This window comes from Rousettus aegyptiacus, unplaced genomic scaffold (assembly GCF_014176215.1).
Source record: "Rousettus aegyptiacus isolate mRouAeg1 unplaced genomic scaffold, mRouAeg1.p scaffold_m13_p_4, whole genome shotgun sequence".
Classification (NCBI taxonomy): domain Eukaryota; kingdom Metazoa; phylum Chordata; class Mammalia; order Chiroptera; family Pteropodidae; genus Rousettus; species Rousettus aegyptiacus.
The window spans coordinates 123,934,175-123,954,557 of NW_023416307.1; the positions used below are offsets into that span (position 1 = coordinate 123,934,175).

Below are 20,383 nucleotides of genomic sequence, written 5' to 3' on the forward strand. Positions count from 1 at the left end.
TAAACATCCACCTTTACTCACAGAATCTGTAAGACCTCTTATTTTGGCAAGAGGAAAGAAGAGCTTTAAAAAGAGTAATGATACCCTTTCAAACAAAGAAGAGGGGAACAATAGGAAGGGTGGATGTGGGAATAAAGTTTCTGTATGGCGGGCTTAGGCAGAGTTTGAATGAATAACATTTTCCCAAGTATAGTTTATTATAGAGTAAAGCATGAAATCATAGACATCTAGGGATTCTCCTCAAAGTCAGAATCAATAAAACATATGTTTTTTCCTTAAAACTTTTCCTCATCTAAAAAATTTTAATAATTTGCTACTTTGATTCAAACAAAAGAACTAAGGGAGAAAAAAATGTCCACCTAATATAACCTCCCCAAACTCCTCATACACTCACACACACGTGTTATTCTTGAATTCATGTGGCAAGGCATTGCCTCCTAGCTAACTTATTATATTACCCAAAGGTCTATAATATTTGGCATCAGAATTTAAAATTAGATGTAATAAGCTTTATGTATATGATCTAGTATAATTCATTTTTCACTCGTTTCTGTGTGTGACAATCTTCTGATCACTTAAAGATTTAATATTTACCTGAACCTCTGAATTGGAGTCAACTGGCTGTAGTGAAAACCAAGTTTCTTTGCCACTGTGGTTACATAAATCTTCTTTTTTGATGGCTACTTTTCCTATAGGAAGTAAGTAAAACAATATGAGGAGACATTTTGTATAATCATCAGCACTGTTATATATAATACTGTGTAGAAAATGTTTTAAAAGAATTTGTACCTATTGATATAAAAATACATTTTTATAAAGCATTTTTCTATATTCTAAAGAATGAGAAATGCTCATTTCTCCTTGCCCCTTGACAGACCTTTCTCTGGACCATTTTGATCCAGAAGTAGCCAAATTTCAGTTGCATGTAAATACAACTGAATTTTTTAATACTTATTCAGATTCGTATTTTTACTCAGAGTACATTCGATGTAAAAAGCGGTATACAATGACAGTGCAAACTAATCTTCCCAATGCTTTAATGCTATGAATAACCCTATGTTCCATATCTACATTTAATAAGAGTTTATAAGTCCCAATTAAGAGACAGATAAAAACACTATACATCACTAACATTAAAAATTGACTCGAAAATTATGGGAGATGAAAGCAATAATTTTATTAAAAATTTGTTTTCAAAATGTTGCAAATGCTGTTTATACTGCTTCAATGCATACAAAAAAAATCACAGCAGTTCCTTAAAGTGTTTCTACCTTTTAGAGAAAGATACAGTACAATGAACAAAGTAGTATGAGAGGAAGCAACAGAAATATTTTCATTGTAATGAAGTATTTTCCATGTTGGTACAAAGCATTTCCTTCCTCAATTCAAGTTTTAAGAAGTAGACATAGTTTTGTATATGACTGACAACTTATTCAAAGATCATAAAAACTTTAACAATGGATATATACTAAAGTCAAAATAGTTCACTTTCTTTTATCAAATAAGAATTTTCATTTCAAGTACCTGAATTATATATACTTCCAGGGTATCTTGTACTTATGATCGATCTATCTAGGTGTTTCAGTTCAACGTATGAAAATTTTTAGAAAACAGTAAAACATTTTTCTGTTAAGATATATCAATTTTTGTGTATCAAGTGGCAAGGAAAGGCATGACAGGAAAACAAACAGAAAAACTATCTTTTAAAATTTTATTCTGGAGTTAGATAGCAGTAATGGTTGCGCAACTCTGAATAAACTAAAAACCACTGCACTGTACACTGTAAAAGGGTGTTATGGTATATGAATTACACATTGATAAAGCTGTTACTAAAAAAATTTTAACCATATTAAAATTTTTGAAAGTTTATCAACTTGACCTACAAAAGATATATGTGTAATTTTAAGGAAAATATTAAAATCTACAGCTTATTAGAGTGGCAACTGTATTACTATGTAATTCAAAAAACTATTGAAAATACATCAACTGTATTTATTAACACGAGACTTAAACCTTGTAAAATTTTAAAATCAATAAACTGACCCTCACAACAAGCATAAATCTTCCCAACTTCTTTTTAAATATAATGGATGAAATCTAACGTGAAGGCCAAAATCTTCATGTAAATGAATATACAGCATTTATAAGTCATTCAAATCTTGTAGGAAATGGCACTAGGAAAATAATGTATTTCAGCCTTTTGGGGGTTAAATTTAAGATACAAAGCCTAACTGGAACACCCAAATATTCTTTAAGCTGCTGAAGGAGTTTAGGTTAACAGCCAAATCATACAAATCTCTTGATATGCTTTACCTACAGACTGTATCAAATTTCTGGCAAATCAATATACCAGGAATGGCTTAGGATACAGTTATGACAAAGTATTCAATATTGTCACAAAAAAATACTTACGATTATCATAATTCTATCAAGTGGTTCCATTTACCATTGATTTCACACCAGATATAAACGTTAAGACAATGGATAACAGCTTGACATCGTGTGTATGTATGTGTGTACATAAATCTATACATCCTATAGCTGAAGTTCTTGTATTTTGAGAACCACTCATCTTCTTTAAGAATTTTAGTATTTATATACCTTTTGTGTCCTCTCCCCCAAAAAATACAGATATTTTCTGGCATATAATTTTAAGAGTAAACCCACCATCCAGAAATTTACTAGTACTCTTTTGGTTAACAATCCTATTTTATAATTTCCAAGATTTTTAGTTTTATACATAATTTATGAATATGTATACAGATGTACATGTGTGTACATACGATATATACAAACATCACTAAAGCAAGACCTTAACTTAAAAACAGGGACTTTAAAAAAAGTTTATTTAGAAATTTACTGGTTTCATCTACTTACTCATTTAACAAATAATCAAAACGGCACTGTGTTTTAAATGGTAATTTGATTTCCAGACTCCTCTAAATGAAGTTATGACTCATAACTCCAGATCACTGGAAATACATCTTCTCCCACAGGTGCCTTCCCAAAAGAGAATACACTCTTAGTTCACAGGTAAAAAAAATATCCCAGAAGCAAGTGCCCTTTACTTCCCATTTCATATCTCGTGTATCCACGGTGCTCATGGTCATCAAAGAGTTGAATGGTTCTTGTCTCCTAAGAGGGAAACTCTTCTCTGACTATTGCATAAATAAGCCACTAATAAGTTGAGAAAAACCTGTAATTTTATTGCCAGCTCTTATTCATTCTATCAAGTTTCTTTTTAAGATATCAGTTTGTGAAACATGAAGATTTAATTGCATGAGACTAAAGAAAAAGCAGGGAAGAACATATGATCCCAAGAAGTCAGAGAAACTGTTATATAAGAATGACAGAGGAAAATAAAAACATTTGAAGTCATTAGGCATTATGATACCTGTAACATGTTCAGCACTTTATTAGGCAACATAACATATGAAAAAGTCACTAGTCCTAGGGAATCAAACAGGGTATAGAGGGAGGGAAAGAGAGAGAATGACTGAATGAATGATTGAGAGAAAGGTAGGAGGATAAAGGGCAAAGGAATACAAAAAAAGGAGAAGAGAGGGACAGGAATGGGAGGGACAAGTTTCTGAAATATGAATAAGGCCAAAAAAAACCTCTCATCTGTTTTGAGATGCCCTTAGTTAAACTAGTGACATAGCAAGTATGGACTGTAAAAGGTAGGCAGCCTGATACAGTGGGAAGAGCACTGAACTGAAAGAAAAGCCAGATTAACTGAACATTTACCAGATAGAAGACATTCTTACATATTGCCAGACTTCAAAACCAAGGTACCCCTGTCCATGTTCCTTCCAATACAGACATTAATTTCATAACACAGAGTCTATGCTGTTACTTGTTAGGTATATGATCCTGGGTGATTTCTTTAACCTCTACATCTCATTTACCTCCCTCTGGATTAGAAACAACTTTTAGCTCTAAGAATCTTAAAAATCTATTCTGTGCCTCTAATGGTTCCAAAGATTGTTTTAGTCTAGTGTTTACTATTTTAAACAAAGGTAACTCATGAAATCACCATCCTCAAAAAATAAAAAAAGAAAAAAAGGAAAAGAAAATCACCCAGGTACAAACTACCCAACAAATTATTTATAGGTAGTTATTTCATTTCCTCACTGCCCCGACAAACTCAGACCAAAAGAACTTAAATAGGCACATGCGTGCACACATGCATGCACACGTAAACACGCACACACACATACACCACCCCCCACCCACCCCAGATACTGTATTAGTTCCTTAAAATAAGAGAAAATACAAAAAGAAATGAAGGCACTGCGAGCAAAGTAACCATCTTTGTTGGTCTCTAAGTAAAAAACAAACAAAAACAAAAACAAAAACACTATTAACTTTCCAGCACCACTTCTATGCAGCACTTTCTTGCCATCTGTAAATATTGTGTTATGGTCGGGTCCCATTTTTAGACACGGCTTACTCTTAGAAATTTCATCCTAATATAGATCATCAAATGGCAAAAATCTTGACAGTCCTATTCCTATTTGGATACTAGTAGAGACGGCTGAAAGAGTAAGAAGTAGTGACAAGTGTGACTGCCTATACAAGATGATATAGGACCAGGAGACTGAACGACTCTGGCGGATAGTCAGAATAGCAGCAATTCAGTCAATAGCAACCCTTCAATGCCTCAGTGTATGGGGTTTAGGTGGATATATTTTGGTTTCTGTGTTAGACTGGCATATTAATGGTCTCTTTGGTCTATGCCATCGTGTGATCACCTCCAGTACAGACTCTGGGTTTGGCCCCATCACTTGCTTTTGCCAAAGGGACATGAGCAAATGTGATACAAGCAGAGGTTTAATAAGCACCTGTGAAGTGGAGCTTACCCTTTTGGAACTCCAACACCATGTGGAGAGGAAGGCTCAGATAACAGTCCACACTAGCCATTAAACATATGAGTCAGACCATTCAGCTCAATCAATATTCCAGATAACTGCACATTAGTGACCTCACGTGAGACCAGCAGAAGAACCACCCAGGTCAACTCGGCCCAAACTGACAAGCCACAGGATCAGGAATAAATATATGGTTGCTGTATTAGGCCACTAAGTATTAGAATACTCTGTTACATAGCAATAGATGACTGATACAGTACCTATGCAAACAGATGCCAAAGTATAGTCTTAGGCAAAATTTAAATAGTAGGTTTGACTTAAGAGCTAAATGCCAGCAGAAATTATAATTCGAAGAGTTGGAAAAGACAGTTGTCTTAAATTCAGCCTCGTTTTATGGATGAACAAGGCCTAAGAAGGCAAAGTGACTTAAGGTCATACAGCTAGTTAGTGACAGTCTTGACCAAAATTCACATCTCTGATATCCTAGTAACATCCTCCTTATCAAATATCATTCTGAGCCAAAAGGAAAGAAAAAGAGTTGCCACAGTCCAACGAGATAATCATAGTTTAGTTGTCTGACCCTAGATTCCTCTGAAAACTAAATCAACTAGAAAATACACAATGGGAGGTAAAATACATGTGTTTTAATTTCATTTTAATGTTATGAGAATCTTCATTAGAATTGGAAATATATCCTTATATAAAGTTTTTCTTTTCTCTTTTTCTCAGTTTTTAAGAGATGACAGCATACCTTAAGACAATATATCACACAGTAAAAGATCTTCAAAGCCTTAATTTTACAATTTCCTATCTTTTTGAAAAATGGTTCCTAGGTTTCAAGTTTTCAATTAATCCATAATCCATCATTTGCATGAACTATTCCTAGCACATAAATACAAAAAATTATGTCCCATTTCAATAATAGTCATTACTTCTGGGAAGAGAATTGAAGGGGGTCAATGGTCATAGGATTATCTATAATACTGTAATTCAGATGTTTTTACAAAAACAAAAATATCCATATATTACTTATACAATACAAATAAAAAGCAAACAAGTGCTTAAAGCTATATTTAACCAGTACACATTCTCACATCTCAAATTTCATTTCCAGAAAATGCTATGGTACTGTTTAATCTACAATTGGGCAACTCAGAGTTATAAAATAATTGAGAAAACTCAATTTCCAGTAGTTCGAAAATTTTTTAAAAATCAACGACCCAACTTTGAGTTAATGACAAAAGAAAATATGTTGAACTACAAAAATGTAAATATTTATAAATGAAAACATCAAGACTATTTTCCAATTTTAAAGGGTACATATGTACTGTTTAATTTAATAAAAATTCCTATGTGTAAAAGGAAAAAATTCCCACTAAATACAGAAATTTTACCTATTAATAATAAACTTATTTGGAAAAAAGTTCTCGCACAAAGTTATGGTTTTCTGATATTAATCCACAAAGAACTGATTCTTACTTAAAATTGATTTTTACTTTTAAACACACACACACACACACACACAAAGGCAACTTTTGGAAACTACAAACCTCGACTACAATCCTTTCCAAGAAATACTATATTACTATAATGTGTAAACAGACAATAAAAATTACAAAATATGTTCTTAAAAAGACATGATAGTTAATCTAAAACAGTCTTTCTCAGGGGTCGCTAATAATCACCAACAGTCTCTATCTAATCCTTGTTCTATTCTACCTCTCTCTAATAGTGGACATTAAAAGATCTCTTCACTTTTGGTGGTATTAATCTATCTCTCTTTCTACCTTTCTGATACACCTTATCAATCTTTACTGAAGCCTCATGTCCCCTGCAACACATTGCTTATCTCCTCCCAGGGAAATTTCATTCATTATTGTAGAGGCTTTAAGTATCACTTAATGCTAATGAGTCTCAAACCCACATCTCCAGCTCTTCTTTCTATAAGCTTCAGATCTGTATTCTCAAGAGTCAACCAAAGATGTTCCACAAAGATGTTCCCTGGGTATTACAAACTTAACTTGTTTAAAACCAAAAGTCATTCATCCTTTCCTTCCCATCCCCTGCTCAAAACTGAACGCTACTGCTGTGTTCCTTGTTATCACTTAATGACAATCATATTAACAAGACATTTTTAACTCTATCCCTTCTCACATCCTCTTTGTAATCTCAGTCCCTAAATCCTATTTGAAGCTGCTCCTATGAAGTACATTCCCTCGTTTTATTTCCACTGCCATTGCCCTATTCATTTCATTTGATAATAGCATCCTGGTTGGTCTCCCTGCCTCTAATCTCTCTCTAGTCTAAATTATAAATGATAGATCACACATTTAAAGCATATATATATATATACTTTAAAAAAATATATGTGTATATATTGTTACACATAATACATTTTAAATGTAATCAATAAACCCTGAGTTTATAGCTTGAAAGTTACTGTTGTAGATCACAGGAACTTGTTAAACTACAAAAGTATATATGTATACACAATTATATGTATTTTTAAAAAGGTTCCTCATTTTTAAAAGACTCAATACTACTGTATAAAGTCCAAATTCCTTAGCACAGCTTTTAGAATCCATCACAACTTGACCCCAGATTATACTTCCAACTTTACATTTACTACCCTTCTCCTAAGTAATTTATATACTCCAGCAGATATGCCACAAATATGATTCAATTTTTTCCTCCCCTGCTTCTGCCAATCCCTATTACCTTGAAACTTCTTCCTTTTCCTACCTAGGTAGTCTCTGTTAATCCTCCACCAAACAAAATTAACTGTTCTCCCCTCAATTCTCCCAAGTACTTTGTTCATACCCCCAGCACAGAACCTATTATATTAGCATTAGAGTACAAGTCTGCCTCTCTGATAGCCGGAAGCAAACTCTTATTCATCCTTATATTCCCATTCATTGTATGCCACATAAAAGTGTTTGTAAATGTCTGTTTAACTGAATTGAGGATGAAGCCTCAGTGATGATCTATATTAAGGATCTGCTAGAAAAAGAAGTCTGCATAGAAGTAAGGAAGTCAGAAAAATAAAGACAACTAGGAAAATACAATGTCATTAAACTGTTTTTCCCTGGGCTTTCAACAAATCAAATGTGACACAGAGGCAGATTAGGATTGAAAACTGCGAAAAAGTCTTTTGTGACAAGAAAAAGTATTTAGTATGAATATAGCTTTAAAAAGTTAACATATTTAACAAATAAAAAGATATATAAAAATAAAAGATACAATTCCACGCAAAAAAGGGCAAAAAAAGAACTAATTCATAGGAAAAAATGTAAAAGACTAATAAACACATGAAAAATTCCTCAAATTTGCTGATAATCAGAAAAATACAAAATACAAAATTAAATATTTTTCACCTATCAAATTGGAAATTTCTTTCAATGATAATATCCAAGAATGACCAGGACATGGTAAAATGGTTATGCCCATGTCATATTTGGGGGAATGTAAATTAGTACAATATTTCTGAGGCCAATGTAAAAATATATATGGGATAACCGCTAAAAATATTCGTACCTTTTGACTCACTATTTTCACTCCTAAAAATTTATCCTAAGAAAAATAAACATGCAAAAATTTATATAGAAAGACGTTTATAGTAGCACCATTTAGAGCACCAAAAATCTGGAAACATAAATGTTTACCAACAAAGGAGTAGTTAAAATAATACATTTCTATACAAAAGATATTATATAACAAATATTTTTAAAAAATATTTAGAAACACAGGAAAAGGATCATTAGATGATATTAAGTGAAAAAGGAAAAAACTGAGTAAGTAGTACAATGTAATATAAATGCATGGAATAAAGAATGGGAAGAAATATACAAATTATTAACTGTAGCTATTCCTGTGCAGACTCATTAAGATATATAATAGTTTTATAATTTAAAAAAGTTGTTTCTAAGAGGTCATTTGATTTTCTCTAAAATGACTTTTACAAACTTCAAAAAACATTTGTCAGAAAAATGTAGAAGCCAGATTACAGAAACTTAAAAAGAAATAAATAGTAATCAGAAAAAAGATATAGACCATTTGTTAAAGAGTTTAACAGCAAAGGAAAAATAAATTAGATAGTGGTTAAGAAGATTAAGTGGAATAAAGTTAATCATTTAAACTATAGGAGACCTATTGCAGATGATGAAATTCAGAATACTAAAAAGAGAGAGGATAATATATGTAAATTATAGACCTGATATTAAAATATAAAGACAGTAGTGCAAAGATCATAAATGTTACACATATGTGGCCAGTTAGCTTTGTTCTAGTCCATCCAGCCTCAGTTATTTAAGAAACAGATATCAGTCACCAATACAACCAGAGAGAAAACATATGACTAGACTAAAGCAAATTAATTATTCCTATTAGAAAAATGTCAAAAACAGATGTCCTTTGGGAGATCAAATACTGTGATCTTTGTATAAAGACATTCTTTGAACTACTCAACAAATACATACTGAACGTTTACTAAATGTAAGGCACTCTGTGACTGATAGCCTTGACTTCATAAATATGATACTCAGCTAGAAAATCTAAATATTAAACAACAAACTGATGAACAAACATGAGTACTAAAGGACACATCAAATACTATAGAAACATATGACACCATGATGAGGAGGTATCAGTCATGATGTTTCTGAGGCAATGGCACCTAAGCTTAGCATACAAATTAAAAATCAGATTCATGAATGAATATGAAGAGTAGAAAAAGTGATTAGAAATGTTCAACATATGTTGTTGTTGTTTTTTTAACACTACATTTCGAAAAAGAATGACCATAAACACCAATGTTGTGATTAAAGATAATTATGAATAGTACATACCTATACGAAGGTCTCTTTGTAAAACGTTCTTATCATAAACATAGAAAGACAAATACTGGAAAGTCCTTGGAATCTCAAAGTAAAATTCTTCACTGAAAAATGGGCTAGAGAGAAAAGGGGGAAAGTTCATTATTTAAAATTTAACAGTGTCCTCAAATAACATTTTCAATAAAATAAATTACAGACTTAAACACCATAAGAAAAGCTTCAAAAGCTCCAAAATAATTTTCTATGCTAAGTTTCAACTACATTCTGTACAAACCAAGCTCAACTCTGAAAGGACCTCAATTACCTGGTTGAGCTCTGAACAAATAGTTTTCAAGGAGTCCTATAAACAGAAGATCCAGTAATTGCGCAAGGTCATGCTCAACTAAAGAGGACACAAATGAGAGGGGAGGACAGTGTCATTCACACCATCATCATCATCTCTGAAAAATATGTAAAGCTGTACTAATCACAATAATACATAACACCTAAAATGGGTAATGTTATGTAAAACATTACTTTAAAATATATTTAAAAAAAAATAAAACTGGTTATTTTTTAATCAACTTTCCTGAGGTATAAGTTACATACAATAAAATCCAATTTATGTATAAAGGTTAATGATTTTGGATAAATTTATAGTGTGTAGTCTCCATCTCAATTAAGATATGGTAACACATCTCACACCTGTTAGTAGGAATGGCTATAATCAACAGGACAAGTAATAACAAATCCTGGAGAGGATGTGGAGAAATAGGAACCCTTATACACTGCTGGTGGGACTGCAAATTGGTATGGCCACTATGGAAAGCGGTATGGAGGTTCCTCAAAATACTAAGAATTGACCTACCATATGATCCAGTAATCCTTCTACTGGGTATTTACCCCAAAGACTTGAAAGCTCATGTCTGAAAAGATATTTGCACACCGATGTTCACAGCAGCATTATTCACAGTGGCCTGAACATGGAAGCAACCGAAGTGTCCTACAATAGATGACTGGCTAAAGAAGCTATGGTACATATGTACAATGGAATATTACTCAGCCATAAGAAGAGATGAAATACTGCCATTTGCAATAACATGGATGGACCTTGAAATAATCATACTAAGCAAAATAAGCCAAACAGAAAAAGTTGAAAATCACATGATATCACATATGTGGGATATAAACCTAAAAGCAACAAATGAACAGGACAAACAAACAGAGACACATGGACAATGGATTAGTGGTTACCAGAAGGGAGGGGGGAGGGGAAAGGGGAAAATAAAAAAATAAAATGTTAAAAAAATTATGTATCTATAGTGTGAAAAAAAATAATTTAAAAAATGGCATTAAAAAATATTTATGTGGTAACATTTCTACATCCCCGCAAAGTTCCCCTATGCTCTTCTGCATTTACCCTACCATACCTGCCACAGGCACACAGTGATCTGATTTCTATCACTACAGACTATATGTTGTAGAATTCTATATAAATAGACACAAATACTATGTATTCTTGTGTCTAGCTTCTTTCACTCAACATCTATAAGTGTTTCCATTTTCTAAGTATCAGTAGTTCATTTATTTCATTGCTATGTAATATTCCATTTATGATATTCTACAATCCGTTCTTTAATAATGTCATTTGAACTATTTGGACTATTAAAAATTAAGTGGCTATAAACATTGTTATAAAAGGCTTTTTGTGGACATGTATTTTCAATTCTTTTGAGTACGTAACCTTAGAATGGAGTTGCTGGGTTAAAGGGTAGATGAAATTCTAACTTTTTAGAAACAGTCAAGCTGCTTTCCAATGTGATTTCCTACCATTTTACATTCCTATCAGCAATGTATGAGAGCTCCAGTTGCTCTACTATCATTGTCAACTTTTGCTACTGAAAAGTCTTTTTAAAATTAGCTATTCTAGTGAATGTGACATAAATTTATACACCTGTGTAATCTCTACCCCAATAAAGATACAGAACATTTCTATCTCCCCAGAAAATCCCCCCTCTATTCTGTCACATGAACCAGTGATCTAATTTTTTTATCTTGACACATTATGTTTAAGAATCTATAGTGACAGAAATGGTTTTAAACTGCATTTCTCTGATGACTAATAATGCTGAATATCCTTTCATGTGCTTGTTGGTCATCTGTATATCTTCTGGAAAATATGGTTGGGTATTCTCATATTTTAAATGAGTCTGAGTCTATTTTTTAAAAAATTCTGGATACAAGTCCTTTGTCAGAATATTTTCTCCCGTCTGTGGTTTGCAATTCATTTTCCTAACAAAGTCTGTTGAAGAGCAAAAAGGCAGTGATTTTGATGACATCCAGTTTATCAATTTTCCTTTTATAAAATTTCTTCCTTCTGCATCCTAAGTAAGAAATCTCTGCCTACCCTTGAGTTGCTAAGACTTTTCTCCTATGAAATAGCTTATTTTTATAAGTTCATTTTAAGAATGCGATTTTGATACTGAAATTCTTCCACGAAGAAATCAATCTCTGAAATGCTAGTGAATTTTTGTCGAGTTCTTCTTTCCTAAGAGTGTTTAAAGAAAAAGATATTTTGAAAATGTTATCATAAAATGTAATCTTTTTAGGATGTCATAACTTAAAGAAAAGCAGAAATACAAAGTGAAATGCTCTTATAGAAGTCATTTCTGACTTTGTCCAGAAAACAGCCGACTCAGCTTTTTAGTTGTTAAATCCCTGATCACACTGTCAATATATTTTTCACTTCAAATGTAACCAAACTAAACTTTTAAAAGTTGGTCTGTCAAAATAATTAGCTTCGACATAGAAATCGATATAAAAATTATTAGGCAAAGATATATTTTTCTCCTTTGCATAATTTTATAGACAATTATAATATGGAGAATTTCCTTTATATAGTGTATATCCACACTCAAATATTATTTTAAAAACACATTCTAAAGCCAAGTAGGAATAACATGAGAATTATTCATCCAGTGATCGGTGTCACTGCATCATCCTAATCTCGACAACCTAATCCCCACATCTAGGTGCCCACATCTTTACTATATAAATAAATTAATCAATCAATCTATTTAAAGAAAACTTTTCAACAAAGTCAGTAAGAAGCAATGGCTAGACCTACATAGTTTTTGAAACAATACTCTACCATAATCACTGACATATGATCATGCATATGACTCCTATGGAAATTCCTGGCATGGAAGAGAAGAACCAGGCACAAGCAATATTGCTATTATATACCACCTACTTCTTAGTAGGATTTGAGGCAGAGATTTAGGACCTATAGAGTCCATATATGACACCTATTTATCCGTTATAAAAACTCTATATCAAGACTACCTAAAAAACTATAGTATCCAGCACTCATAAAAGTCCTAAATGTTATCTATTGACTTTAGACTTAAAGCTAGTTTATCACAAGATCCACAAGGGTAGAAAACATTGAAATGAAAGCAAGGTGAGCAAGGGTTTATACTACAGATTCTTTCACCTTACTCTACAAGAAAAAATACTAGGGAGCACCCAGAATCCAAGAAGCACCTAGTCTAACTAGTACACAGTTTTATGTTGAAATGACCGTAGGTACCATTGCTAGCTTTGAAATATCTTCCAAGTTGCTATGCATCTAGAAAAATAGTTTAAGGTGGATAAAAATAATTGGTTATCATTTCATTTTCTCCAACACAAATATCTGGAAGGACAAGGGTTAAAAAAAAGTAAGCTAATTTTAGTTACTCATTTACAAGGCTACATATTAGAAACTACGATAAATATTCGATTTATGATAGTTACTAGTTCTGTGTATCGCTGAGTTGTGTGTGATATGGAGTCAACATACATTAAGAAATTGAGATTTAAATAGTTTCAGGCCCCAATCTTAGTTTTACTTCTAAGTTCTTTATTATATGCACAAGTTATTCAGCCTTTTATTGACTCAGTTTCATCATTTATAACATAAATAACAACAGAATTTTAGTACAACAAGGGCAAGTGATTTATGACTAAAGATGTGAAGTACATTACTTCAAATCTTTTTGGGTTACTAAAGTATTTTCAGCTTTATAAAATGACTTTCCTATAAAGAACTCAATAGACAATCAAAATTATAAATACTGACAATACAGAAATAAAGGGGGAAACTTCAGAGAAAAAAAGGAAAAAGATATTTTAAAAAGCATAAAAAATTAGATACCTGAAATACCTGCAATATCATGACACTTGATATTGCATCTACCACATGTTCATTCCAACAGCTCCCGGGGTCGCTGTTTTGATTCTTATCTCTGGTCAAGACTACATCCTGCCAGCAGAGCTCCACACTACATTGTCCGTAAACACTATTATAAGGCAGAGGTGGCACACTTCAATTACATGAGTTAGAATTTACGATGAAACTCTTGAAGTGCTATTACACTTTCAAAGATGAGAGATATACCTAAGACTTCATTTGTTTACAATGCCCTACTCAAGTGACTTGTATAAACTGTAAGTTATTTATTTTCAAGAGAAATGAAACAATGCTATACTTTGAGAAAAATTCAAACAAATGGGCAAAATTTAGCCTAGAGAATAAACTAAGGTATATGACAGTTGCTTTCAAAAACCTGAGAGTGTCATGTGAAGAATGGATTAAAATTGTTCTCCAGAAATACAAAGAATAGAATTAGGAACACTTAAGAGGAAGATACATTTTGAGGCAATGAAAAGCCACATGAAGCAAGCACTGTGTCTCTCCTGTTCTTGTGGATGTATTAATAAATAGCACCCAGCAAGTTCTTGGCATATAATAAGCTTTCTTTTTAATAACCATTAATTGACTAAATATAAGAGCTTTCTAGAAGCCAGAATAGTTCGAAGACCAAACAGGCTGCTTAGGAGGCAGTAAAATCCTTGGTACTGGCACATTAACAAGCAAACGCCAGTTGACCACCTGTCAAACATAACTGTCAGAAAGAACCAAGAAAAAGGCAGTTAGTCCAGCTTAATGAACATGAAGGTTCCTTTAGACTCTAGAGATTCTATAATGCCAAAAACAAATTCAGAATGTAAAAGAAAAATAAAAGTTTCATGTGAAGAAAATCTTTTTGGTGAAATCTGGAAAGTGTATAAAATTTATTCATCAATATATGTCATATGTATGATATTTACCAATTTTTACAAACCTTAAAGATTTTTCAACAACTTGAGTACGATAAACTTCTTCCTGATCCAAATTAATGGTGCAGAAACAATCCCTCATTTTGTTGGGTCCAAGATATGGCAATAAATTTTTTGCTTCACCTGTTGGCACAAAAATTGAAATTGGTGTTAAATATCACCAGCTGCTTCATGCTAAGCCTTATACAGGCTGAATTCATCCAGAACACATAAGGCATAGCACAGAAAAAAAAAATAGCTATTAGAGAAAGATAATCAACTTGGTCTAAAGGAGTCTGGTGAGACTAAGAAAGGAACTGTGTATAAAGGGCATGGGAAGTCATATTACATCGCTGCATCCCTGCTCCTAGAAAGGGGCGATCCCCTAACTTGTGCTGTCTACTTCAGCCTACCAGCAAGACCTCAAGGACTTGACTCTACAACTAACCCCTCTTTCCTATATCATCATTAATTTTCCTCTCTGGTGGATCGTTCCCATCAGAACATAAACGAGCTATTTCTCAATTTTTAAAAGAAAACAGACAGAAAAAAAATCTCCCTTGACTCCACCTTCTCCCACCTGGTATCATTCCATTTCTAGATCCCCTTTTACAGCAAAACCTCTCAAAAGCAATTTACTTCTAGTCACTGTCTCTTAATTTCTCATCTTCCATTCATTCTTCCCTCTCCAATTAGCTTCTAACCCCATGATGCACTGAAACTGCTCTAGCCAGAGTCACCGATGCCTTCCATATTGCCAAACCCAATGATCATTTCTCTGTCTCCATCATACTGGATCTGGCAGCACTATCTAATATAAGCGAACACTAACATCCACCCTTAAAATGTCCTCTTTTCTTGGCTTCCACAACACAATATTTCTGGCTTTCCTTCTACATCACTGGCCCTCTCCTGACTTCTCTTTCTCTTCACTTCTAAATGTTACAATGCTTCAGGGCTCTGTTCTGGACCACTTTCTCTTCTTTCCCTATGCAAACTCCTTCAGTACAAGGTGTTAATGATGATGCCTCTCAAATCTGCATTTCCAGGTCTCCTCTCTCCTCCTCACTAGCTGTGAATATTCAATGGCCTCTTCGGATATCCAATAGGCATCTCGAATTTAACAAGTTGCAGACAAACCATCAGATTTCTTCCCCTTAATCATGCTCTTCCTTCTTCAATAAATCCAGCATACCTCCAAAATAACCCCAAATCCAACTACTGCCTTCACTGGTAGCACCTGACAATCCACTCTCCATCAAGCAGTGTGATCTTTTAAACATATTATTCAGGTCTGTCACTCCCCTGCTCCAACACCATTCCACTTCACTTAGAATACAATCCTATTTCTAAATTCCCACTTTCGTTGTCTACACAGACCCACCGAACTGACCTCTCCTTTTTGACCTTTTCTCCTCCCACCCCGCTGTGTTCACCTTCTTTCCATTCATGAACCATGCCAAGCTTGCTCAAGCTTAGGGCCTCTGCCTAAACTGCTCTAACCCATGAATGGTTGGCTCTTACCATTCAGGCAAGTTTCAGCTAAAATGTCACCTCCCTCCTCAGAGAAAACTTCCCTTTCCATCTTAAGGAAATAATCCTGCTACTACATTCTATTTCATTCTATTTCTCTATTTCTTTTCATGATAGCCTTTACACTATCTGAAACTCTGTTAAAATTCTATAATATGCAAAGGCAGATATTTGTCCTAAAGAAGCAGATGTACTAGCTCTACAGCAAATAGTATACATCTGATTATAGTTACAAGTCACTACTTCCTTCAATAATGAATCAAGATCAGGAGGCATATTATTAACAAAACAACTGTTCCTCTATAAGGAAAGGAGGCTGGCTTTCAAGCACATCTTTTACTCTGTAACAACACCCTTTCTTGTTGAATTCGTAACTGGTACTCTTTAAAAACTTTTCTAGTCTACATTACAACACATTTAACTTTTTTTTTTTAATCTCTATTATTAAGAGATATTAAGAGATGAACTAACTAATCCTCCACAGGGCATTTCTCCTCCCTCATAGATGTACTGCAAATATGACAAGAACACCTTCACACTATACATCAGTGGTTTTCGTCCAACCATAAAATGAAATAGCCTCTTGCCCATTCATATGACAGGAACTGTTTCTAAGCATCACACATAGCTTGCAACATCATACATAACTTAAATAAAATGCTGTGTTTGGCTTAGCTCCTTATCCTATGCACTGTTGCCATACCTTTTTAATACATAAGCATATGTTATCTTCTCTTGCTCAAAAATCTTCAATAGTTCCACATTACTCATCTTGCAGGATGAAATCTAAAATTCCTTAGTCTGGCATAAGAACCCTTCATGATCTGGCATCATCTACTACATGTTTGGCCTCATCTACTTAATCTTCACCCCCACGAGTTATGCTCTAACAGTACTGTACTTCTGGTTCCTTGAATACATTGTGTTCTCTCATGCCTCTTTCACTGTATGGAATGCTCTTACCCATTCCCCCTACACCCTAAAAGCTCTGTTTAAAGCATCTTTGTAAAGTTTTCCTTCAATTCCTAGGTAGTCATGTCACTCTTTCCTCTATTTCCTACTGCACCTTGCACGTACTTCTACTGTAATGATCATATTGTATTGCTCTTGTTGCATGTCATTCAACAAATACTTATTAAGTGCCTACGATATCCCAGACACTTTTCTAAATGCTGGTAATATAACAATGAAGAAAAATAGGTTCCTGCCCACATGGAACTACTGTACAATCTAGACAGGGGAGACAAACATCATAAACTCTTACCAAAGAAACAAAGTAGGGTAAGAGAGTTAGGGAGTGCCAAGCCAGAGGGTAGAGAGAGGGAAAAGAGCAATGTTATTCTACACAGGAAATCAGAAAAGGCCTTTCTATTAAGATATTTGAGCATATACCTGATGCAAGTTAATGAGGGAATGAGCCATGTGGCTATCTGGGGAAAGGGATGGATAGGCAGAAAGAATAAAAGATGCGAAGGCCAAGAAACAGGAATGGTTTAGCACACTGAACGAATACCAAGGAGGCCAGTATGGATGTAAAACAATAAGCAAAGTGGAGAGAGGAAGTAAATGGTATAACATGAGGTAGGGATAGGGAAGAAAGCAGATTAAACAGGTCTTATAGGCTGATGGAATACCTTAGACTTTTCTGAGTGAGAGGTGAAGCTACTGAAAGATTTTGAGCAAAAGAACAGCATGATATAACTTTTATTTTAGAAGATTCACTGCAGAAGAGAAAGGGTAGAAGCAGGAGACTAGATAGGAGGCTACTGTAATAACCTTGATTAGAGAGAAGTTAGATGAGGGAATGGGAGAGGGGTAGGGGTGGGGCAGTCCTGGCATGGAGAGAAGTGGTCAATTAGGCATACCTATTCAAAGTAGAGTCAACGGGATTTTTGATACTTTGGATGTGGACGTAAGAGAAAGAGAAGTCAAGGACAACTTCTTAATAGTTTCAGCTTAAGCTGTTGAATAAATAGAGATGCCATTTTCAGAGGGAAGAGCCTCTTGTTGGGTGAGGGGGATCAAAACTTTGTACTGAGCATTTAAGTATGAGAAGTCTATTAGATATCCAAGTGCAGATGTCAAGAGGACAATGAAGTCCTGGATGATGATAAAATTTGAGAATCATCAGAACTACATCATATTTATAAAACCATGAGACTATACAAGATTACAAAGAGAGAAAATATAGATAGAAAAGAGATTTGAAGATTGAGCCTCAGAGCTCTCCATCATTTTGAGTTAGTAGAGATGAGAAGTAACCAGCAAAGAAGACAGCTATTATGTCTCTTCACTGAACTATAAACTTAAGGGAAGGGACTAGTTCTTAGTACCAAGCTTAGCTTATAATAGATAAAGAAGTATCTACTAAATAGTTAGGAGTGTGTGCGCGTGCGTGTGTGTGTGTTTATAACTTTAGCATGGGCAAAAGGAATTCTACTATCACATTACAAATTACAACATTGCATATAAGCTTATTTTTCCCAGTTGATGTAAGATAATCTATGTCAACTGCTCCAAAGGTTAAAAAAAAGTCTGCTGTACTCGGTTACCAAAAGTACTAAATACTATAATCTTTATAGTGTTAATAGAGATAGATATACTGAAAATAAACAAACCAATTCTGAAACTCACACATTCAAATACTTATTGAGTGCTTACTGAGATGCTAGGGATAAAATAGTGAGAAATATAGACAAAACTGTATCTGTACTGAGCTAACATAGACAGAAAACGAGTAAAATAAGTAAGTAAAAATTGTATGTTACTAGTAAGCGTTTAGCAGGAATGGGCACCACATGAAATGGCACTGAGCGGGAGAGCCAATGAAGGCTCCACTGAGAAGGTAACTTCTGCATAAATACCTGAAGGAAGAGGGGAGACAAGTGAATATTTCCTAGAAAACAATAGCCTTTAGTCATTGTCAAAAGAACACAGTTTAAAACAAGATGATAAACACCACTGGGAATCAAAGACAGATAACTTAGATTAACAGAAATGGAAAGATGGCTAACTCTGTGTACAAGATCAATGATTCTATGTAAAGGTCACTAGATAATATATAATAAAGCTAGATCCTATCATATAAATTTACCTAGGACTAGAATTCAAAGTATGAGGTTATTAGGTACAGATTCTGGTATATATGCTTCTGGACATGTATGTGAGCATGCACATGTATGCTTATGTGCATGTTTGGGAGATTGTGTGCATGTATTTACATCTGTAGGTTTATATGTATGTTTATATATCCTAGAAGAAGACACTACCAGGATAAGTAAGAAAGGGAGATAAATATTTATCAAGTAGTAGGATGCTCCAAGACAGTGCTAAACATATTTTCAAATATCTCATTTGATCTCTATGACAACCTTGTGAAGTATTATCATACCTTTTTATAAATTTTTTAAAAATTCAGTTACATATCTGGTAAGGTGATTTGACAGAAATCCAACTTCAAAGCTTAGTCTTTCCATTCCACTCTTAAGTTTTTCTGAATATAGAAGTCCTGAGAGGAATAGACAGGCATTTCTTTCTGAAACTGTTCTAAGAGATCCTGTAGGACCAACTCTATTCAAAGGATAACTTAAGTAGAGGGATAAGAGACAACAGAGATCCCAGTGGGATAAGATTAAATCCCAAGAAAAATTGCAAAAGGCTAGGGTCCTGGACAAGATGATCTTAAGACAAAGACTATTTGGTGTGGGAGGAAAGCTAAATCATAACAGCTACCATTTACTGATACACAGCAGATGTTTTAGGACTTCACTTATATTATTACTTCACTTAATCGTCACAGCAACTTCTTCCAATTGATTTTTTCCCAAAAAGATACAGAAATTGAAGGTAGAAGGATAACAATGCCGGAGTAAGGCACAACATGAACAAATTCAGGAGGTGGAAAAAGGAGGAACATCTTCAAGAAGACAGTGAATAGTACAAACTGGCTAACGCAAGAGGGAGTCAAAAGAGAACAAAAGGTGTAAGACTGTAAAGGAAAGGTGGAATCAAACTGAACCTAAAATG

The 20,383-nt window shown here is 33.9% G+C and overlaps 1 protein-coding gene across 4 annotated transcripts in view; it reads right to left on the bottom strand.

Moving 5' to 3' along the window:
• RASA2 (RAS p21 protein activator 2) overlaps positions 1 to 20,383 on the bottom strand; it is a 95,728-nt gene that overhangs the window by 62,402 nt on the left and 12,943 nt on the right. For all 4 annotated transcript variants that reach the window (XM_016141881.2, XM_016141882.2, XM_016141880.2 and 1 more), the window contains exons 2-4: positions 14,851 to 14,968; positions 9,716 to 9,819; positions 595 to 689 (exon numbers count right to left, since the gene is read on the bottom strand). In XM_016141881.2, coding sequence (XP_015997367.1) covers positions 595 to 689; positions 9,716 to 9,819; positions 14,851 to 14,968 — 317 coding nt within the window. The remainder of the gene's footprint in view (positions 1 to 594; positions 690 to 9,715; positions 9,820 to 14,850; positions 14,969 to 20,383) is intronic.